Source organism: Astatotilapia calliptera, chromosome 3, assembly GCF_964374335.1.
Source record: "Astatotilapia calliptera chromosome 3, fAstCal68.1, whole genome shotgun sequence".
NCBI classification, from domain to species: domain Eukaryota; kingdom Metazoa; phylum Chordata; class Actinopteri; order Cichliformes; family Cichlidae; genus Astatotilapia; species Astatotilapia calliptera.
The window spans coordinates 40,518,728-40,542,979 of NC_137424.1; the positions used below are offsets into that span (position 1 = coordinate 40,518,728).

Sequence of the window (24,252 nt, forward strand, 5' to 3'; positions counted from 1 at the left end):
GTCGGCCTGATTAATTGCTGTAAGTCATGCACTGCATGGTTTCTTGTACCATTTGATTAAAAATGTGAATTTAATCACTTTATTAGAGACATTGACTTTTTTTTTCTCCGGATCATTTTTTAATTTTAATTTTTACAAATATGAATAAGAGCATGACCGGAAATACATATATGCAGTCACACTGCGTTTCATACGTCAGTCAGCAGGTGTCGCTACCCCGACTTCTTTTAACGGAGCATAAACAAGTTTATGAGTAGTTAGTAGTTAGATGCTACCCTTACCTCTCGAGCAACACAGCTGAACCACCATGAACAGCGAGGAGCATTTATCGGTGAGTGACATCACTCTTTAGCTCACTTGGACTGCATGCGCAGGTCCTGCGGGTCAGCGGTGGTGATTTCATCGTCCGTCCTCCATCAGACACCCAGGAAGACGGTCCTGCCCCCTCTGTCCAACAGGACCCTGTACCACCCCTCCTTCCTGCCGCTGTACAGGGCCGCAGGCCTCCCACGCCACAGTCAAGAAAACGCTCAAACAGGTGAGTCACTTTTACCTAAACCGGCTCAAGGGGAGCTTCATCCAGCTGCTCAACCTCTGAGAGGACTCCCTGATTTCTCCCCAGCTCACCCCACCACGCCCGCAGAGTTCTTCTACACTGACCCCACCATGTGCTGTGGCAGGAGGATCCCCAATAGACTCAGTGGGTTAAAGGTGAGTGAGAGACCATTTCATAATTGCACCAACAAAACACACTGTTGTGGAGAAGCTCCATTTTTCATACTCATTCATTTTCTAAGGATTAGTTCCTGCATGCCCAAATAAAGACTTGTATGGCTTTCCAGGGGCCAGAGTCCCACACAACAATACCACAGCTTAAGTATAACTAAATGCTCTGTCAGAGTCTGTCATCAAGACTTCACTCTCAGATAACTTTGAAAAATATTGTTGGTCTTTTGTAAACTACATTTTGCCTCCACCTCTGTTTACCCATCGTCCTCTACTCAATGCATCCACAAACTGAAGTACCATCCTGTGGAAATTAACTTATCATATAAATCAGATTTCATAATCGCTGTGTGGTTACAGGAAAGAGTCCAGTGTGTCAGCGTTTTAATAACAGTGTTCATTTAGGCCACATAGAAAAATGCACACATCAAACGCTTCATGATAATTGTGTTTTCTTTTAGTTGCTCTTTGAGTCGTTCAGTCAGTTTTTGTGCTGGTGTATTGTGATGCGACTGCATGACAGGCTTCCACCATGTTTTACAAATGGCTGTAGACACTTATTGTCGTACCTCTCTCCTCGCATTATTAACAATTTGAACTGAAAGTTTCACATTGGATTCATCCCTCCATCAGTGCAGTTCTTCCGTTTTATCCGTTTCTCTTCATTATGAATGGCTTCTTGACAGCCAGCCTTCCACTTAGGCCATTTCTGATGATGCTTCAGTGAACAGTAGATGTGTGTTATGTCTTTGTTGGATGTTTATCGCCTGATTCTTAAAGACACGAGGTTCAGATATTGTTCATCTGCTGTAGATAGTTTTTTCAGGCCTGACTCTTGCTATTTCATGCTCCACTTGCTAATTTTCCAGGGTGTCCTCTCTTTTAAGGACACCCTGGTGCCAAAATACTATTTGATGCCTGTCCGAGTTATCACTACTTGATTCAGTGAAAGGTGCAAAAGGAATGGGAACAAATGATGTGTTGTTTTTGGAGCGACACACAGCTGTTCTTTCTTTCATCTCATTTCTCTCAGGTATTTGATTGCTTGCAGCTCAACACGCCACGACCCATCATGTCCGCCTGCCTGGCCCCACCAAACCGCCCAGACCCATTCAGATCAGGACCACACCCCACTAGAGATCTGGGTAGCCCCACTTGGAGAACACAAACCATTCACCCTCAGGTGCAGCCAAGGCAGGTTGTCCTCCAGCTTACACAGGAAGAGGACCAGGCCGTTACTAACCTGCTGAAACTGCACTACCAAATGGACGATGACTCAAACCTCAGTCATCCTTGTGCCAAGGATGGTGAGGAGGGGTACAAACCTGCTCGTGGTGCACTGATAGAGGGAACGGTTTGGTCAGATGCAGAGCTTGAAGTCGCTGACACTCTCTCGAGTCAATTAAAACTAAATTATGTTGACTTGTTGAAGGCCCAAAACCGAAATGAAACAGCAAACACTCCTCCCGGTCCTCTGCTATGCCCAAGCCCTCAAACACACCAGGAAGCTGAAGCTCCACTTGCATTAGGAAGTAGCGCCGTTCCCCTGAAGACATCCCCAGTGATCAAGAGCAAAGTGAGTGTCTTTGAAGGGTTTATGGAAGCAAAGGAACAGAGGCTCTCAGATTTGGAGGGCGATGCCGTGGACGTGCTCCTGAGCCTTATGGATGTTGATATCACACAGTGACTGCTCAATATTTATGTTCTCGGCGCTTGTGTTTGAGCATTGTATTTGCACTTTACCCAGTTTTGGATTTTGCACAGGTTCCTCTGACAGACGAGAACTTTATAATGTTCAGTAAACGTTACCGAGAAACAAAGAGCCAGTTAAAAAGACAAAAGGTTTTATTAAAATATGTCCTGAAGGAGAATCACCCTGTTGTAATTTACAACATACTATACAGACCAGACCCCATTTCCTGATGCCCTGCAGGGGGAGCTACAGCACCACTCCACAGTGGTGGACAAGCTAACAAGCTAGTCAAAAGCACAACTACTAAAAACATAAAAAACAAAGTTCAAGCACAGTTTGCACATGCTGAAAGCATAAACCCCGTACTTCACAATTGTGTACTTCTGTTTTCAATTAAAAGGCACTTCCTGATTTTATGTCTGTTTTCTAGTGAAATTTTAAAACGTTAACATCTTTCAGCTGAGATGCATTTGGGGGTTTTTGTGTTTTTTTTTTTTAAGACTCCTTCTGTTCTCTAATCCGGCAAACCAAGTGTCACATAGCACTAAAAAACAGGGCATTGTTTGTGTATTGACAACTAAATGTTTCCAGCCAACACCCAGCTCCTGTCTGAGCGTACGAGCGTTTGAACAATGCCACGAATGACTGGCATGTGAGTTTGGCACAGCAGTCTGTGAAGAGGTGTTGGCGTGGGGCTGCACGGAAAACAGGAAGAGGTGGATCCTTGCAGTTAGGGAGATATGTAAGCTAATCCTCTGCTGTCACATACTTTCTGTTTCTTCTGCTGAAGTAGCACATGCTGCAGCAGCTCGAGTGTGTGTCCGCCGTCTCGTCGTGGTCGCCCTTCTGCTTTTACCTTTCGTTTCCTGTTTGCTAGAAACTGGCAGCTCACGTGGCACAGTCCCTGAGTAACTGTCTTTCTCAAAAGTGTCCACGTCATTTACTGTAAACATCTACTGAAGCGTGCGGGTCTTGCTGTTTGCAACCAAAGTCGCTGCTTGCATGACTCTGTAGCGCTCCCGGAGGTTCCTCCTCCTCACGTGTTCGTTTGTGATCTCGATGACATTCGCTACGGGGAACCAGCCCTTCTGACCGTCCGACAGGCGGGTTCCTTCGTACAAGCCTATTCGGGGGGGAGGGAGAAAAAAAAAAAGAGAGGGGAGGAGAGTGGGGAGAGGACAAACAAGGGAAGGGGGAGATATTGGCGGTTTCTGCGTCGTTCATGCAAGAAAGTCAAAGCAAATAAACTGCTAAAGCGAGGGTTGGAGGATGGAGGCATATAAACAAGCAGAGTCCAGGGAGGTGATACAAAGTCATGTTAGTACATGTAACTTTTTCTGTGTAACAAATGTTAATAATAATAATTAGTTTCGGTTTCAGCTGCCACAGCTTGTTTTCTAAAGATAAACGTTTCCCACCCGATGCTCTTACCCTCGTTGGTTTTGCGGATGACGTTGATGATCTCAGTGGGCTCCAGGCTGAGCTCGTCGGCTTGCTGGGCGATGTACTGCTCCACGCACTGCACCTGAGGACAGTCTGCCATCCACAGACACATATAAAATTGTAAACTTTCATAACTCGCATAACACTCGGTGTGTGTGAATTTTGTATGCGCTTGTCCTCACCCCAGTCCTCGTAAATCACTTCCTTATCATCTCTCTCTTGGTTGGCCGTGTTGGGGAAAGCTGCCATCCACCTGTCCATGTCCGACCTGTTGATGGAGACGGCCACAGTTTAGTCTCATACCAGTGACGTGTAATTCCTGATGTAACAGTAGGAAGAGTTTTCACCTCCTTCGAGGTCTGCGGAGAAGAGGAGGTCAACAGAAAACCATAGCAACCCGTTTCTGAGGCTCAACATGTCCCACAGTCTTCTGAATCTAAAAATCCTCACATTGCATTTTGGCACATCTCTGAAGAATGTTCCCAGCATTATATTTAGGTTCATTTAAGTTTAGCAAATCACTTTTATAATGGTTTGGTCAAGAGATCTTGAGTTTAACCTTGATACGTCGCCAAAACTACCAGTTACACAAACAGGCGTGTGTTTGGACTGTGGGAGGAAGCTGGAAATACCAGAGAGAACTCAGACAGACACAAGGCGAACACGCAGGACGCCAGGGACCTTTTTACTGTGCTGTACAGCGCTAACCACTGTACTGGGTGCTCTCCAACTCTCACCCTATGACGGCTCAGACAGGCTTCAGCCTAACTGCAACCCCGAGTTGGATAAGCAGAAGTGGATACACGAATGGATCGACATTAGATGTTTTTGGCCTAAGTACTAAATTTGAAGGATTTATTCCCTGGAGTCACACATTATACTATTAGCATAGTGACCGATATTTGCATTTTACTGTGATGGTGTTAGAGGAAAACTATGTCACCTAACTCACCAACAACACATCCTCAAAATGTTTAACAGAGAAAATGTTTTGCATAGAGCATTATGGATTCTCTGGCCTCAATCACATCCTGGACATGTTTTTGATTGCTCTGGATCACCTAACACTGGGGATATTTTATAACCTGCAAAAACATCCTAACAATGTTTCCGTCAGATCATGTTGTCATCAAGTCAAAGTCAAAAAGACCATATTTATCCTCAAGGGGCAATTAAGACACATGATACCTTGCCAACCATGCATATAATAAACAAACATCACAATGAAAATTGTTTGAAATGACAAACATCCTTTTTTTCCATGTTTAACTTCCCTGTAAGCCGGTTGTAGCAAGTCTGTCAACATCCAGGACGTCAGCTTGTATGCTCTCCAAACTGGCTCCCAGACATGAATCAGGGGGGGCAGGACTTTGCACATGTGTTTGTTGTATTTGGTTCATAATTTCACTTAATTTTTAATGTAGTGTGAATGTTTTTCTTTGTGCTTGTTAAGCTTTTACTTTGAAAGTCAGAACAGCTGTTCATCCAGGGCAACATTTTCAAGGAGTGGCCAGGCAGGAGTGTAATCTAGTTACACTTTTAGGCCAGAACTGTTTCTTGGTGGATCTAATTTCTCATTTCCATCTCACATAACCTTTGAGTAACTCGCAGTTCATCTACAATTTTTCCTTTTAGGAAATTAAATGTTTCTTTTACATGAGTCAAATTACCCGATTCATGCTGCTTCTATGTAAACAGCATGAACTACTTGAATTGGACTTTGACTTCATGTCTAGTTTTTCCCTTATTTTCATTCAAGATACTGCAGATGTTAGAGTCAAGCACATGCTGTTCACACACACACACACACACACACACACACACACACACGCGCGCGCGACCACTCACTGAGAGGAAGCTTTGATGAGCCGCTCAAACAGGCGTCCCTGGTGGTTTTCCAGCAGCGTGAGATTGAAGCAGTGTTCGAAGGGGCTCCCACTGGTCCTGCTTTCCTCTATTGGCTGCACTTGCACCAGAGAGCGATGGGCATGGTCGAGCACCACAAAACGCTCCGCGCTGTTTGAGACAATGTAGACAAAAGCTAATTACAAGAAAAATATGAGAAGGAAAACGGGTCTAGCAGGAAGCAGGTATATCGCATGCTGTGTATACTCTTAACGTCTAGCACCTTTGGCACCACCTTCCCTTAAATTTTAGGGAGTTGGAGTTATTTAAACGAGTGATGACACGCATTTAACTCTTTCCCCATAAAGACGACATTCGGCGACCTCCCCTGTAATGAGCTCACTATATATCATTAAAGATGTAATAGTTTGGCAAGTATTAGAATAGTTTCTGGGCTTTTCCAAGGGTAGCTGCATAGGCAGAGACCACCCTCACAGTGTTTAATGATTAACCAAAATGTATAATTCTGAATTAGTGCATAAAGCTGAGGCTAGTAAATATCTCCAGTTTACAGATAGGCTTTGATATCCACTGACATCAAGCAAATTTATGTAGCTGTTGTCACAGAAGCAGAAAGATGCATTTATTAAGCTGTAAAGGGACTGTGAATGCATGATGTGTACAACATCTGAAAAATTCAGTGTACGCTTTCAATTCTAATCAGAATCTAGCAGAACGAATCAATGATGCATCAAAGATGGGTCAACAAATTAAGAGCATTTTATGTTGTGTCAGTTTTGTTTTTGAACCTAACCCCTTTTTGGCAGCGATGACGAGCAGGTCGTTGAACAGGAAGAAGTAGACGGGAGTGAACTTTGCCCTCATGTTGAAGAGAGTCGCTCCTTTGGACATTTCCTGGAGCTCTCCCTTTTTCTCCAGATATCGAGTCTGGGAGATGATGGGGATGGCCTGAAGAGGACAGGTGGCATTTACGACTCTTCAAAATAAAAGAGATCACATAAGCTGAATACAAACATCAACACTGCCGTTACCTTGAGCTTGTCAAACTCCAGTGTCTTAGAGATATGAATCAGCTCCTCCATCTGTTTCATCTTTCCCACCTCTGTGTTACACACATCAATGATCTGAAACAAAATGATGAAATCACTTAGCAGATCCCTTTTATTTTCACACTTAAAAAAACCTCCTCTCAACCATCCTTGTATAAAACCGTGTCTCACTGGGAGTATCAAGTTTATTCCTCTGGCTCTTTTAATAAACCTAATCTCAGCCTGCCACTGCCCTCAATGGCACCTGTGACTCACTGAGTTGATTCAGTAGGAAATCCTTCATTCAGACAATAGCTGACATCTAATTTCCAGAAGCATACGGCACACTTTAGACTCAAATATGCCGCATTTGCAGGCAGAAGGGTGGTTGAGGAGTGAGGCGTGTTTACCTTGGACACAGAGGCCAAAGCCTTTGAGGCTGTCTGCTCCTCTTTCGTCCCCTCTTTTGTTCTCTTCAGGATGTTCTGAAACAACAAACAACAACTTTCTATTTCTGCAAACAGACAAACAACATTACCAGGAGACATTTTTCCACCAAAACACAAGCAAGGTTGTGAAACTGGGGCGAGGCGAGTCTGTGTGTTTGCTTATAGGTTAAAGGATCAGCGAAGGCTAGAGTGTGTAAGATTACGCTGGAATGAGGGCATTCCACACATCCGAACACCGTGATGAACTCATGCTATTGCCTTTCACTGACCCTCAGGAGAGAAGGGTCAGCTATGCACAATGTACTGTGGCGTTTTGTTTGGCACTTAAGTAAAGCACGTAAAGCTTACAAAGGCTGTCACTCATCTGTGAGTTGCTGAGCTTTTTCCTCTCAGGAGAGAAGCAGAAGCAAATAACCAATTTGTCACTCTGTGGCCTAAACATGCACTCACATGCCACCTAGTTAGTAAGGGCTTCACTAGTACCAGGTTTGACTCCAGTTTGCCTTCAGACCTGGCTTAGTTACTTGTGACATAGATTCAACAAGGTGCTGGAAACATTCCTCAGAGATTTTGGTCCATGTTGACATGACAGTGTCACATAGTTGCTGCAGATTTGTCTGCTGCACATCCATGATGTTAATCTCTAGGTTCACCATGTCCTAACGGTGCTCTACTGGTTGACATCTGGTGACTGTGAATCCTGAAATATTTATACAACTGTGTTTATGTTGTTTTGAATGTTGCAGCAGAAATTGAGATTTATCAAGCCTGGAACATTTCTCTCATCTTCTGTTGTTTAATATTGAGCCCAGACAAATTGTAGCCTTAGTTTCCTGTTATCAGGTGACAGGAGCGGCACCTGGTGCAGTCTTCTGCTGCTGGAGCCCATCTGCTTGTGTGTTCAGACATGCTCTTCTGCATACCTTGGTTGTATTGAGATGTTATCTCAGTTATTATTTTGTGGGGAAAAAATCCCAGAAAATCAGCAGTTTCTGAAATACTCAGACCAGGCTTGTCTGGCACCAAGAAACATGCCACGTTCAAAGTCGCTCTAATCATCTTTCTTCCCTACTTTGGTGTTCTGTTTGAACCGAGTTGTCTCCCTGTGATTGGCTGATTAGATATTTGAAGTTAAGCCCAGAAAGATGATTCTGATCATGTGGACATTTCTATAGAAACCTATAGAAACCTTTCATCACTCATCAAAGTGAATTGATCATTAATATGTATGTGTCATGAGCACTGATCAATGGCCCTGAATACTGTTGACAGAGAGTTGGGGATTGGCTGCAATTACAGAACTTATGTTAACTAACAGTGGAACAGGTGTACCTAATAAAGTGACCAGTGACATATGCTAAGGCATAGAGAGTGAAAACTGGGTGATGCTGCACACCTCAATGAGCATTTTGATGCGTGTTATTCGCTGGAACGGCAGTAGCAAGAAAGACATGAAGGGCAGCCGCTGGCACTGAGGCGACTCTTGGAGACGAGTGATTACTGCACTGAACTGCAGGTTGCTCTTCCTGTAAATACACCACAAAAGTAAAGATAAGGTAAGACTTTGTCTCCAGTTGAGACAGTTGGTACCCTGCCAGCCTGCACTACTTACAATCTTTTCTCATAGTTGCTACGGAAATTCTCAGAGAGTTTGAACCTGATTCAAGTGAAACTCTGGTTGCTTACATGAGCTCAGTGAACATCTTTTCCTGGTAGATCTGGTTGCGTACGTAGTCAATGTAGGCGGGGAAGTTGTGCTGGGCATGGTAGTTGATTATATCACAAATGTCAGAGAACACCACGTCCTGAAATATGCGGTCCTCCAAGTCTTTCAAGAATCTGTTGAGTCAGATAACAAATTTTCAGAACTTGCAGAAAACTGTGCACAAGCCTGTTGAACCATAAAGAACAAGCTTTACATTCCTGTCCCAGTTTCATCTTCAACAAGTGACCTTGCAGCATTTCACATCATAAATCACTTTGGAGTTTCTGTTTTTTCCTTATCTCCCTTCACCCTTTTTTTCCCTCACCTCTCGCTGACTTCACGGATCCTCAGGATGTTGGAGAAGAGGGTCTTCCTGTCTCTGATGATCATCGTCTCTTCCAGCTCCCGGCTCTCCATGAAATGTTCAGTCAGAACATGAAGAGATCGCAAGTAAGAGGCCTCTGATGTCAGGACCTCAAACATACTCTGTCAGGAAGAAGGTGAACAAAGCTGCACATTAAAGGAAACCAAGATGACACAAAAAGCAGGATAACTGCAGTTTTCATGTTTATAGAGGAAATATTTATGATTTATATATGATTTTTTTTTTAAATAAGAAGAGTTACACAGGTTGTGAAGGGCTCTTGGGAGCTATTTATAAACAACTAAAATCCAAGATCATCATTTCAAACAATTGTATGGATGTGTCAGCAAACGTCTGGAAGAATACACAAACTGTCACCCTCAGATCAGAAGAAACTGATAAGCAAGAACCACCCAGGAACCACCAAGGCTCAAGCCTGTGAGGAACTGGAAACTGCTGAACACCAGCATCCTGTCCACAGTGAAGCCAGTTTCACCATGAACTGAGAGGGTGTCGACCAAAAAATATGTTTCCGCTCCAAAATGAAATTTACAAATACATGGATAATACACGGAGACCAAGACTGAACTATTTGGCCACGATGACAAGAGGAATGTTTGGAGTAGCAAAGATGAGGAGTTTAAACCTGAGAACACTGCATCAGCTGTTGAGCATGGTAAGCATGGTGGTGGTAGCATCAAGCTCTGCGGCTGCTCTGCTGCCAGTGGTACCAGTATATTGCATAAAGTGGCTCGAATAATGGAAAAAGGGCTACCTCCAAATTCTTCAACTTCACCTCAAATCAACAGCTAGATACTTGAAACTTGGCCACAGCTGGGTGCTTTAAGAGGATGATCCCAAACACACATCAGACTGATTTTGGGATGGATAAAGCAAACAAGCATTACGCCTCTGGCATGGCCATTCTTCATGCCCCGACCTCATGTAGACTATGCTTAAAAGACGGATTTATGACACAAAGCAAGCAATTTAAATGGAGCAATTCTGCCCAGAGAAGTAATCAAATATACAGCCAGAATGATGCCAGATGCTTGATGATGGCGATCAAAAATGTCGAGTCAATGTGCAGCTTGTCATTTCACTAAATATTAGTGAGGGGTGTATTTAAGCCTGTATCAGTACTTCAAAGGTTATTTACCTTTACAAATTCTGTTACTGGCACTACAGCTTTATAACTAACTGTAAAAGCTTTTCTGAACGTCATACCGGGTGAATCAATATGATGTAATAGCAATGAGTTAGACAGTGTGGCTAAATGGATTCTAATTCGTGTAAAAGCATTATATTATTAGTTGGGAAACTTGATCCTGCATCTCAGATTTCTCCTTTCAGCCTTTATTGATTTGTCTTTATGGAGCCTCTCTGCCATGCATTATCGTCTCCTCTCCTCCACTCCCTCACCTCCTGGTACTTGCACTGGTCAGAGCTGAGATTCTCCAGCACCCCGCTGTCCCGCACATTTGGGAGTTCCTGCCACAGAGTGCTCTGAACCGGTGTGGGCACCGGGCTGCCCCTCGGTCCTCCATTTCCAGGGCGACGACCGAGGTGGTCCATAGCATAGTCCGCACTAGTTTTGCTGATGTTACGGCAAACTGTCTGGCGCCGGATCTCTTTTGTAATGACAGAAGCCCGGTACGTCTGGTAGAGAGGTTCTGAAACAGGGAAAAGAGTCAAACATTTTCCTGATTACTACATATATTCATAAACATCAATCACTCTGCTTCCCAGTGGACCTGCATAATCAGTTATCAGTAAACCAAGAACTACTCGTTTAACTTTTTGGTTACGTTTTAGGCTTTCCTTTTCTTTTAACTTGAATTTTATTGCTACTTTAAGGCTATTCTTCAATTTTCATGCCTTAGCTTCAACACTGTCACCGTCGCTCTTTGGCGAAGAGTTTCCCAGCAGCATCACTTCCTGCTGCGAGGTAAAGCCAAAAAAAATGTCAGAACTGCATCTTTTTCATTAAAATGCATTCGAGTGACAAATAATAAAGTAATAAATTACTTTGTACAATCAGTGATTTGTTCAGTGAGAGCAAATAAGACAGTGCTGTATATAGTACATGATCTACTGTCTCAGGTACTTTGGAATTAGGACAACATGCAATACATCTTAATGGAGTCGATGAAAATACAGATGAATATCATCAGATTCAATCACACTGACGATAATGTGCAAAAAAACTGATTAAATGGAGACAAACATTATGGCTCATAGTAAAATTCACCAAATGCGTTTCCTATTTAAGATACTAGTAATGACATAAACCTGTATCCAGTGCAAACGCTTGTCTAACTGGAACTACATATCAAAATCTGGTTTTTGTAGGGACAGAAGCATGTCTAATGAATGTCTAACAGGATTTCAGCTACTCAACAGTTCATCAGGACTGTTTTTTAGTGGGTGAAAGGTTTTGCAGGCATATCCTGTTAGCACCTGTACTCATGTTTTACCAGCATTGGAGTTTCAGTATGTGGAGAATGTGACAAGGTGACAAGAAAGAGTTTCCTTAATCTGACGTCATGCAGGTGGCATTTGTTTGTTGCTCCAAAACCTGCATGTGCTGTTGAGCGTTAGCGGCGCCTTCACAAATGTGACCCAGGCAGTGAATTCCGACTGTACACAAAGACAGCCAGGCAATGACACGATCAGAACAACTGGACTTTCCAATATTTCCAATGTTTTTTTTAATCTTAGCTTCACTGTCTGCAAATATCCTACGAAACTACGTCCAAAATTTTTTTGTTTAATTAACAGTTTCTGATGCAAAAAGTAAAACTAAACAGCACAGTGTTGCCCCAAATCATCATCCAGCAATCCTCTCAGGTATGATGGCAAAATCCCTGCTCAGCGCAGCCACACATGCCTGTAGGTGTGACCTGACCAATCAGCAAGTGAAATTTGCCCCTTTATTGATGCTGGCAATTTTTCCATCTTTAGCCTGTGGCGATAAGGACGCGTGGACTGTGAGCGGATTATTGTAAATGTAAAGGCATGTTTATTAGAAGTTGAATCATTTATGGACTTGTTTTGGAAACAGGGTTACAGTTGATAGATCTGGGCTTGTTGTGGCTTGTTTGTTTTGAGTGTCAGCCTTACCATCCTGCAGACGAGTGTCGAAAATAAACCCAATCTTCCTCCTGATAGAATTCCTCCTGTCAGGGGACATGACATTGGAGAAAAGGGTTAACAACTTACAAATGCCCCCTTATTAATCTGTCAATACTCTCAATAATATAAAGGCTGGTTTAAAGGGTAATCCAGGTGAAAATCTTTATTTTTCTTATATGAAGACATTGTGTTAGCTCTTCTCTAAATGCGCTCTACCCTGTTTATCCATTTGTAGCTTGAGCCCTCCTACTGTATTTTTTTAGCAGGTTTTACTCAAACAGGAGGGAAAAGCACCTTTGTTTAGGAGCATCTTTGGAAATATACTGCATATATTTGTGTCATTTTATCTGAGGAAAATATAAAATATTTCCACACATATCCTTTTAAAATGGAAAGGTAAAGATGCTGACTCACTTTTCTTCGCTTGTGTCCTCCTTCTCTTCCTCTTTCCCTCCATTCTCCTCCCCTAGTAAAAGAAGACATGGCTGCTTTTAGTTAAACAGATATTACCTGTATGCATCATTCACAGCTCATGTCAGGCACACAGAATCCTCGTTCAGACCTTTTTTCAGTGTGAGGGACTGTGCTGAGGCAGTGCTGAGCCTCCTGGGATCTGCCTTTGGTGGTGGTGGTGGGAGTCTCTGAGGTTGGAGGGAAATGTGTGGAGGTGGGGTGTGGGCTCGCTGAGGGCTCAGTCCAGTGGTGGCGGAGCCACTGGGGGAGGAGGGTCGCAACAAGTGACCCTCCTCCGGTGTGGGCATGGGAAGAGGAATGCCGCCCCTGGGTATTGTTTGGCTACGACTGTCCTGGTTCAAAGGGATCCTCGGGGGGATAGCAGGCGGAACTTCGTCCGGGGTCACTATGGTTTCTCCCTCTTTCTGAAACTCGGACGTGGGATCTGACAGACTGTTGGTCAGTTTGGACCGACGGCCTAGTTTGCACACTTTGATTAGAGGAATATCCAGCTCCTTACACTCGACTGCGTTGTTTTTAGGAGTGGGGTAAATCAATGGAAGCGTGGCCTCGTAAATATTCTCTTCTTCATTTTGGGTGCTTCCGTGCTGAATTTGCGGTGACTGCATACGTTTTGGGGGAACGGGGGGAGACCCGGAGCGAGTGATAGCAAGCGAGGCAAGAATGAAGTGAGGACCCGGGTCCGAACGCCTCCTCTGGTTGTCCGCAATCAAAACACTCAACGACTCGTGGAACTTTGCTTTTTGTTTTTTCAACGCCTCATCCTCCTCAATCGCAAAAGTGTCCTCTGTGTCCTCTGCCTCACTGTCCCCTTCATCCACAAACTCTACTTCCTCATCTTCCCAGTCTTCCTCATCCTCCTCTCCACCCTCCTCCCCAACATCTTCCACGTTCACGGGGACCCATATTAGTTTCATGCCAGGCCGCTGGAGGTGGCAGATGCAGCTGCAGTTCGGGGCGCAGCACGGGCTGACAGGCGTGTGATGACTGTGCTCCGCCTCCACTTTATCTCCTCCAGTAAGCTCAACCTCAACCTCCTTTCCATCAGGCTCTGCGTAAAACATAAGAAACACATGAATTGTTTTGAAATGTTTTCAAAAGGGGAAGAAAGTAAAATGATAGTGAACTTCTCAAATATTTAGTTTCTTCCTTATTTTGCAATTTAAAAAACAAAACAAAACACACAAAAAAACTGAGCTAATGAGTGGGAATGGCTGCTTTCTGCCCACTTCCTGTGTCCTCAGACAGAAAGGTACACTTTCATTAAGAGCTTTGCTTCCCCTTCCCCCCCATCTTCTCTTCCCATAAATGCTTCACATGCACATGCTGCACCGTTGAGTCAGCACCCGTCTTCAAATATTCATGGAAACATTTGGAGGATCGCATGGGGGAAAATTCAATACCGACAAAAGGAAATGGAGGAGGTGGAGGAAAGAGAGTGGTGAACTGGAAAGATGGTTAAAGGGGTCAGCAAGTAAGCATCTAAAAAAGCTGGGAAATAAAGGACAGTTTTGGTAACTTTCCAGTTAAACCATTAAGAACACTGATGCACTTTGCCATGCTGGTGACATCAGCGATGGTGGTGTTGGACCACCTTTATTTCCTGAGAGTTAAACGAGTGGAATCTCCCCAAAACTATCAGATGCACCGACACAGATACTGATTCAGCTCAAAACACTGCACAACAGCCGTCCACAAAAGAAAAGATTCACTTACTGCACATTTGATTTGTAACTGGTTATTGGCCACTAGCACATAATCGAGGCACCGGTTGCAAGTTATATAAAATTTCACCAATCACCATTTTTTAAATCATTTTTACACTAGCAAATCACTAGCAAGACAATAAATATATAAACAATTTAAAATGAGCTTATTATCCCTAAACATTTCTTTAACATCTACTCTTCTTCAACTTAAACTCATTTTAATTTTTTTTATTACTGTTGAAGTATCTCACAGTAGAAGATCCTCACTATGTGCCTGTGACATTTCTATTTTAACTCTGTTGTTTATTTATTGTATACGGTGATATTTTTAGATTTTGCCCTGGTGCTGCAACAGAATCATTTCGCTTTAGATCCATTTTATTTAATCTTTTAAAATGAATGAAATCCCTGTTTTGGGGTTCTTTTGTTTGTTTGTTTTTACTAATGTTGACAATAAAAGATAAAACTTGTGGTTGTTGGAGTGTGCCGGAATAAATTCTGACCCTCCCCTGCCCTAACAGGAATATTTATTTTTAAACTTGACTGCATGCTTTAGCTATATTCACTCAAAGACTCAGTGAGGTCATGTTTAAATGTTTTCTGTTTGAACAAGGAAGCAAAACAAGGGAAGTGATATTGTATGTTGGAATGGAAAATTCAAATCTCACATCAGTACCAATGCAACTTAATTTCTTTGGGTTTCACCATGATACACCAAAGAAAAGTGTCGCTGCAGCTTAAACAAAGAGATAGAGATGGAAGAGATCCCTCTAGGATCCCTCTGTCTTTTCCAACAGAAAGTAAACACAGCACACCTAACTTTTTGCTTTGCACACACACACACACACACACACACACACACACACACACACACACACACACACACACACACACACACACACACACACACACACAGGATCAGCTGACTGACTTCTTTTATGGGACAGACCATTCAAACACAACCACACCTCAGAGCTCACTGATTACGCTGCACATTTGACGTTACACATTTAACACTCATATGCCAAGGTCTTTAAGTGCACGCACACACACACACACACACACACACACACACACACACACACACACACACACACACACACACACACACACACACACACACACACACACACACACACACACACTTTTTGCATCATACAAAATGTCTAATAATTCATGTGTGATCTTATGCTACACTAAGTCTGTGAAACTAGCCTAATTATAAGATAAAACAATTACTGCTGTCATCTGATCTTTGACCAGCTGTTGCAAGAGATTTTTTTTAATTGGAGGTAAAGGTTTAAACACGTTTAGTTTCTAGTAAATCAGGTGACACTTGCTTTTGATGTGAAACTGCATTAAGAATGCATTTCTGCTTCTTTGTAAACACTAACCTTACTTCACTCTGACCATCTTTATATCTGTGACAAAACCTGCAGTTTAACTCCAATCAACGCAAATTAAAATAATAAATTAAACTCAAGATAGAGGTATTTCTCCCATATACTTCTCCCAAAGCTTTACCTGATCGGCCTCCTTCCACGCTGCTTCTGTCCCCCTCCTCTCCTCCATCAAGCTCCTTCTGTTTCTTCGCCAAGCGGCTCCTCTTCTTAGGGAGCGGCGGAGCTGCCTGCTCTGCCTCCTTCTGAAGCTGCAGTCTCACCCGGGGTTTGGGCTTTATCGTAGGAGGCCTCTTGGACTGTCTAACTGGCTTGCCTTCTGCAGTACCATTGGTGGCCGGTTCCAACCTTTCAGTGGACTCCTGCTTGCTGAACTGGTTCACAATCCTCTTGACCTTCCCTCCAGAGCGTCTGACATTGCTGTCCCTCTCTCCAAGAGTAGGGGAACTGCATTGTGGTTTTGGAGGAATCTCCGGCCTTGGCTTGGCCTCGGGTTTGAAGGGTGAAGTGGATGTCGGCGGTTCCTGGACGGACATGGTGGCAGGAAGGACGTCGTCTCTTCTGATGTGCTTCACTCACTGCCCTGACCTATCAAAGGCCAGGCTTTTGTGAATGTTAATGTGAGCGTGTCATCATCTCCTGAGGAGTAAAAAGAAATAAATGTTTACAGAGAGGAAATCGATGTTACGTAACTCGGTATGTGAATACCAGCGCTGAGTAGGACTTTGAGTTCTTATGTAGAAACCCCCCCTCTGCAAGGCCACAGAGGAGAATGAACTTTACACTGTAATAAGCTCATTAGTTTCCAACAACTGTATGGTGACGGTAGAGAGTGTTTTAGCTGCTCCTAAAGAAACATCCTGCACTGCACAGTGTTTATTCGCTGTTTTAATGGCTTCAGAACAGGGATACTGGGCATACCTGATGGCAGTAGCAGCTACGCAAGGCCTTTTGTTATAAATAGAAGAGCTTCTGTGCAGAGGAGCAGTGCAGATGCAGAAATACAAAAAGCATTTCTTCTTTTGTGTGCTGTATCTGTGTAACGAGCCCCCAAGGTCATGTGATCAAGTTACACCAGTTCAGTTTGATTAATAGTTAATATTAATGCATCAACAACCACTCGACCGTCTCCCGTGTTGACATGTCAGCTTAAAAGCCTCACACACATCTGTGTTCAGAGAATGAGCACATCCTCGACAGTTGTGTTTTCCTCCCTTCACAAATATCACCATCACTCGTGTATTACTCAACTTTTAAAAAAGTTAATTAGGGATGTTAACTGGAGTACTTTACAGTTGTGAAAACGTTGGTCTCTCACACATACACCCTGACGTCACGCCTGCAGTAAATCTGCAGAGACCTAATCTTTTAATCTAGAGGGAACTCGGGGAAGTTTCCATATTCAAAGCACTCTGGTCATTCAAATGAAGCGAATAAACCAGAGCTTTTTTAAAAAGTGTCTATAAAAAGAAACGTGATGACAGCAATGTGGTAGTCCCTTTCCATTCTGGGTGACCAAATGTCCACGCTGCATATTCCTCTCACCATATGTTTTTTTTTTTTTTTAATGTGCCTGTTTGTGTGCGCGACAACTGATGCAATAGCAAATCAAAGCAGGCTTAGTCATGCACTGAGTCATGAAGAAAAGAGAACAGAGATCCTGAAAAACATGTTATTTCTGCACTGCTTTGTATATCGTTTTGGTGAATAAATTGAGCGTGTAGCTGCAAGCATTCTGATTTTCTAGACAGTTTTAACTCTGCGATTACACTTTTGATTAGCTGGTTAATCTCTCGAGCATTTAAAATGCTGACAAATCCATGTCTATGTGGTGCTGTAAGCAGGAGCGTCTCTTAAATGACTCATAGATGAGCAAATATGGATTACTTGTTAAGTTTTAACAAGATTTATGGAAGCCAAAAGAGTAACTGATCATAAGTCACCTTAAGCACAGCTGATCACGATTCACTTTTCGCATTAGCAGATTATTAAAGCACCAGTCCACCAAGTTTACAAGTGGAAAGAGACACAACCTTTAGCTGGGGTTACCGAGGAGCAGCTTTCCAGGAGCAGCTTAGGCTTGAAGACTGTACTGCACAGTGAGGGTCTTATCAAAGAGATTCAATTACTATAATTACTATACTAATTATTGGAGTGCTCCTTGTTGTGATGATCTGCAGCCCTGTGCCAAACTGAGCATCAGAATGAGGAAGAAAGGCGATCTAAGTGGCTATGAATGTAGCATGGTTATTGGTGCCAGACTGGCTGGTCTGAATATTTCAGAAACTGCTGATCTACTCTTTCCACACAGACATCTCTAGGGTTTACAGAGAACGTCAGAAAAAACAGAAAATATTCAGCGGCAGTGCTCTGAGTGAAAATGTCTCATTGATGTCAGAGGAGAATGCCCAGGCTGCTTCGACCTGATAGGCAACAACAAGCACTCGTTACACACCAAGGTATGCAGAAGAGCAACTTTGAATGCTCAACACATAAAACCTTGAAGCAGCAGCAGAAAACCACATTGGGTCCTATCAGCTAAGAACAGAAAGCTGAGGCTACGGTTCACACAGGCTCACCAAATTTGGAAAGTAGAAGATTAGAAGTTTGCTGTCTGGTCTCATGACTCTTGATTTCTGGTTTGACATTTGGCTCTCAAAGTCAGAATTTGGTGTAAACTACACGAAAGAATGGATCCATCCTGTCTCATCAACAGTTAAGGATGCTGGTGGGTTAATGGTGTGAAGCTATTTTCTTATCACACTTTGCCTCTTAGTACCAACTGAACATCGTTTAAACACCACAGCCTCCCTGAGGATTGTTGCTGACCATGTCCTTTATAACCACAGTGTGCCGCTGATAGCTGTTTCCAGCAGGATAACACACCTCGGCCTCTCTGAAATCTCAAAAGTCTGAGCAATGTTTCCCCACATTAAAATATTTGTATATTTTATGTGTATATATGTATATTAAGGATTGTACATACATGTAAAACATATTTTACTGTAAAAACTGTTGTTGGAACCATACTGAATTTAACCAGATAAACATAAAGAGAGAGAGAGAGTATGTATAGTTTGCAAACAGCCATTATAATTCATCGGACAATGAGAATAGGACAAATCAACAATTGACAATGACTAATTAATATTGTGCTGAACACAGTCTGATTCAGTAAACTACATCAGTGTCAACTGTTTACTATCATAGCCAAGTGGCTAGCAAACGTACACAGAAGTTTTCACTATCCCTACTAATTAATGTTATCTTGTTGTATCTCTGTTGAGGTCAGTGCTATCCTCTATGCTGTTGCATGCTGGGGCAGCAGGTTGAGGGTCACAGATGCCAACAGACGAAATTAACTGATCCACAAGGCCAGTAATGTTGTGGGGATGGAGCTGGACTCTGTTAGGGTGGTGTCAGAGAGGTAGATGTTGTCCAAGAGAAGGACAATCATGGATCATACCTCCCACCCACTCCATGACGTACTGGCTAGTCACAGGAGCACGTTCGGTGAGAGACTGAGATGACCAAAAAGCACCACTGACCGACACAGGAAATCATTCCTGCCCGTTGCCATCTCCCTGTACAACTCCTCCATCTAACACACTGTGAACACTGCTGTAGTGGCAATTCCTTTGTTTGACAAACCAAACATCCCACAATTAAACGTCCACAAGCCACAGCTGCACTGAGATAATATTTTGTATGCAGGCAAAAGAAGTCCACGGTCCAAACTTGAAGGTTGCGTTTTTATGGTTCATTCATCCAGTTTGGCAAACAATAACAAGATCCATTTTTTGTTCCTTCCTGCTGCTTCTCCTGCTCTGGTAAAAAACCATAGGCCCACCCCAGTGCATGCTGGTCCTATACCAGTCTCTTTATTTATAGAAACAAAATGGTCCTACAGCTCTTACTAATTTAACAAGGTAAACACCAAACAAACAAAACATTGAAACAAATATTAACCTACAAATAAACGTGTAAATAAACCCCAAAATATAAGTGAACTAACAACAAACTTTAATTTCAAAATAATAAAAATAAAGAACAAATAGCTCCAACAACTGCAATAGTTAGACCCTTTTTACACACGCTCTTTTCCACTCTGTAATATTCATGTCAATTTTCTTGATATTTATTTATAACCACCTCTGTTAATTCTTGATATTTATAACTGAGTGATCTGTATATATTAGTGCTATTTCTTAAATGTGTAAAATCTGTAACATAATGTATTGTTTGGAGTTTAGTCTGTTACTGTTACTATTTTTAAAATTTCTTCTTGGAGGAACTGTAACCCACATAATTTCCTTAGGGATTAATAAAGTATTCTGATTCTGATTGTTTCAGGATGATCTGCCATTATCCAATCACACATCTCCTTACCTGCATCTTCTTTTCTCTTTTTTCTAAACTGAGCACCTGATGGCTTTGAACTTTTCTTGTCCATCTTCCATTGGTTTTAATTTTATACTCCAGTATGAACACCCATCCCTCAACCCGAGGATCACCACAACATAACCTAATAGACCTACACCTTACACACCCTCCCCTTTCGACGGGTTGTGTGTGAGACTTTAAATCATCAAACTGTAAATTATACATTTTAAATTGTTATTGATCCCTTTACCCCTATGCCTAAAGTGTATATTTATTTTCTTACTCTTCTTATAGTTATTGTTTGTTAACTTGCACTGCTGTAACTGGAGCCTCGTCGCCTCGTCTCTCTATATACTGGACTGTATGTAGCGCAGATGACAATAAAGTTTACTTTGGGGAGGGCGCCCTCCCCGCAAATGGGCAGCAGAAAACCGCTCGGTGCCTATGCCATCTCCAAAATGCGCTGGCTGATGTCGGGGCAGCTCGAGTACGAGCAACTTCTTTTGGAGATGCCTGTGGTACTGCCCCCACCACACAACCGCCCATGTCGCCCCGATCAAAAACCGCTATTGACGACAGTTTTATAAAAGATTGAAGGCTTGGTGTAAGAAATACATATGCTGTTCTGTCTCAGGGAAACCACATTTTAAAGATATTTGTCATCTTTATTATACTTACACATGCAAACAGACAAGTCACTGTGACCATAATAGCTCCTTGACTCAGAATCTGACTAAAGTCAACCGCACACAAACACCAGTAGACAGTTGTTACTGAAAGAGTGCACCAGCTAGTCAGACAGGTTTGGAGGGCATGTAAATGATGCACAGCTTTAAACAAGGAGACAGAAAAGCAAGAGTCTCACATTTCAACAAAGTAAATCAAACAGCGCTACACCACAATCACCCCCCTAACCCCATCCTTGTCTTATGTTTCTGTGTCACGTTATGTGTTTTTTGTTTTTTTGAGTTTTTAAGTACTTTACAGTTCTTAGAAATATGTTGAGGTATAATTCAGAATTAGAAGCATTAACCCATCAGGAGCTGTAGCAGTGTGTGTGTGTGTGCGTGTGGGTGTAGAAGCAGGTCTTTCCACATCTCACTCCAGTTATCATCACCGTCCACAGGAGTAACTTATAAACCTTTAACAGGAGGGTGTGTTTGCTCACAAAGAACTTGTGTAGACGTTAAAATAAAACACTAATGCACTTGCAGATAAAACAACACACTTTAAGGTCACGTTCCAGACATTGCTTTCTTTCAAGCAGTGGCCAACAGATTTCATCTCTTTTGTGTACATTTCTGTTGACCTGTTTAGCTCAATAGCTGCATGCTCCAGTCTGCTGGACCATACAGATGCTCAGGCTGGGTCAGTGGGCCACTCATTCATTTCACTCAGTGTATTTATCCTGTAAATCCAATACATATCAGATATAGTGTCATCCCTTAAATCAATCCAGCTTGAGAACAATACTTAAGTGCCTTTAGAGAGGACGTCCATTAGCACAGTGTTTTGTGTGTGTGTGTGTGTGTGTGTGTGTGTGTGTGTGTGTGTGTGTGTGTGTGTGTGTGTGTGTGTGTGTGTGTGTGTGTCCACATTATGCCATCTGGTCTGAAGCCTAATGGATTGAGTGTGTATATAAATTGGGTATGGGGGCTTTAAGAGAGTCTCTCTACCTCAGCAGCATCAATACTTGTGATGTGGATGGAAGCTCCACGTTGGCCAGGAAGAGGAGACAGGAAAAGGTGTGCCAGAAAGGAAAACATACACACACAAACAGCGCGGTGGGCTCTCATGGAGATCGAAAGAAACAGAGTTGGTTGATATGAGGAGAGAGCATACTACCATGAGGTTATGAATAGGCTATATAAAAATGCCCACATTAAGACCCGCCAGATGTGGATGATCCTACAAAGAAGCATGATTTTACTGTGAAAAACAATCTTCTTATGTAGTGAATACAAAACAATCACTGTTTATAGACTAGAGCACTTAATGGACTTATGAGTCCATAACAGTCTCTGAAATATAATCTGAAAAGATAGCATAAAACCACAGAAAACTCTGCGCTAATACAGTCTTTAAAATAACCACTGTTAAGTTTAACACTGTCACTGTATCCCAACATATTCCACAGAAGGAACAGGTGCTCGCGGAATCCAGCAAAGTGCACCTGTTAAAATGCCAAATATAGACAAAATCTCCATATAAAATATAATTACACAGACAGAAACTCACCAGTGTTGTTGAAGACGGGTCTGAATGTTTATCATCAGTCATTCGGCTTTAGTGCTCGAAGTCCAACATACTCTGCTTATGTTTTGTAAGAAAATCGAAAGCTTCGGGATTAAAAACCTGTCCACAGCTCGCCTACATCAATGAACTTTAAACTGTGCTCGCGCACGAGAAGAAATAAATCGGTAGTTAGACAGGCTGTTAGCAACAAATATCCAATAAAAACAAAACCAGTTCAGTTCATTGTTGACAGGCTTGCTGCCTGAGCACCCATCACCCCTCTCTTGTTGTCTCGCCTTTGTTACCAGCAGAATATGAGAGGTAAAGAAGGAGTGCAGCTGCCCCCGAGAGCTATTGCTGCCAAGCTAACAGCAGATAACTGCAGCTTCCGGTACTGTTTTTCAAAATAAAACTACGGCTTAAAAACGTAAGGTGGGGGATGACTACAAAATCAGCAACTGTGCGAATTAATATAGTGTGTATATGATGTATATATTGGGTATATACAGTCTTGGTTCAAAAAAATAAATATTTTAGTTTGAAATTGTAACATTGCCAGCACAACTGTTGAAGCGGTTTAGCCTTTACTAATGGAAATATGACTGAAAATATAATTGGATACTACATCACACAACATGCCCTTAACCTTAGCTAAAACTCTGTGTTTCGTGTTTGGACTTGGATTGGGATTAGTTGTTATCGGACTCTTACTGTGAAAATATTTAGTGGACGTTTATTGAAACTTTGCGCATATTTGGTCTTCCAAAACAAATAAGGCAAATGTTTTACTTCTGATTTATTTGCGCGTGATAGTGTTGGTGTAAAACCAGCGCAGGTGTCAAGAAAGCAGGTGCACCTGAACTTTTTTTTGTCTCCTACCCCCACCTAGTGTCTGTTTTGTGAACTGCAATGAACCGTCCATTATTGGGTCCGAGCGATCAGTCCAGCCGCACTACACAACACGTAAAGTGGGCTTTACATGTCACGTTGAGGTTAGGATAATGTGAGGTGAGTGGTTTGTTTTGGGGTGGGAGTGGAGGACATAATTGGTGGCATAATGTCCCTTATTAATAATTTGAATTCGCCATTAATATTTATTGAACTATTAGCCTATGACATCACTTTGAGACAGTCTCTTCGCAAATAATATACTTTTCGGAACACCGGAGTTGACTTGTAGTCCGATTTGTTGTTGTTTGTGTTTCGTTTGTTTTTTCTCTAATCCACGGAGGCTCAAAATTGTCTTGCGTAGTCTTTTAACTTAACAAGACCGAGTCCTGATCTCGTTAGTGATCATGATTGGCTGCAATCGATAGTTTTCCGTCGTCATGAACTGAGAGGGGGCAAACAAAGAAAGAAGCCCCTACTCCAAAATCAACACTATTAAACTCAAATGAGATTTACAGTTGCGCACACTGACAACCAAATGCCTTCTGGTGAAAAGTTTTGTGGTCAGGCGAGTAAAAGATTAAGCTACTTGTTCACGATGACAAGAGGTATGTTCATTCAAACACAACAGCACTGTAGCAGCTGTCGAGCACGGCGGTGGTGGTAAAATAGTTCTCTGGAGCTGTTTTGCTGCCAGTGCTACTGATACATTGGATAAAGTGGCTGGAATATTGAAGAAGGACTACCTCCAATT

At 42.5% G+C, this 24,252-nt stretch overlaps 2 protein-coding genes across 2 annotated transcripts; one reads left to right on the plus strand and one right to left on the minus strand.

The window, feature by feature from the left end:
• The first annotated feature begins 197 nt into the window (after positions 1–197).
• Positions 198–2,413, plus strand: LOC113018759 (uncharacterized). The gene is made up of 4 exons (XM_026162115.2): positions 198–331; positions 421–538; positions 623–711; positions 1,760–2,413. The coding sequence occupies exons 1-4, from the start codon at positions 308–310 to the stop codon at positions 2,411–2,413; spliced, it is 885 nt and encodes a 294-aa protein (XP_026017900.1). The 5' UTR covers positions 198–307.
• Positions 2,414–2,553: 140 nt separating this feature from the next.
• Positions 2,554–22,936, minus strand: arhgef15b (Rho guanine nucleotide exchange factor 15b). The gene is made up of 16 exons (XM_026162096.2): positions 22,614–22,936; positions 16,117–16,631; positions 12,972–13,934; positions 12,824–12,875; positions 12,398–12,453; positions 10,697–10,947; positions 9,236–9,396; positions 8,892–9,044; positions 8,602–8,731; positions 7,167–7,241; positions 6,760–6,852; positions 6,522–6,676; positions 5,711–5,878; positions 4,045–4,130; positions 3,851–3,955; positions 2,554–3,542 (listed from the first exon to the last, which is right to left on the minus strand). Exons 2-16 carry the CDS (start codon positions 16,526–16,528, stop codon positions 3,373–3,375), a joined length of 3,030 nt encoding a protein of 1,009 aa, XP_026017881.2. The 5' UTR covers positions 16,529–16,631; positions 22,614–22,936; the 3' UTR covers positions 2,554–3,372.
• Between the last annotated feature and the right edge of the window lie 1,316 nt (positions 22,937–24,252).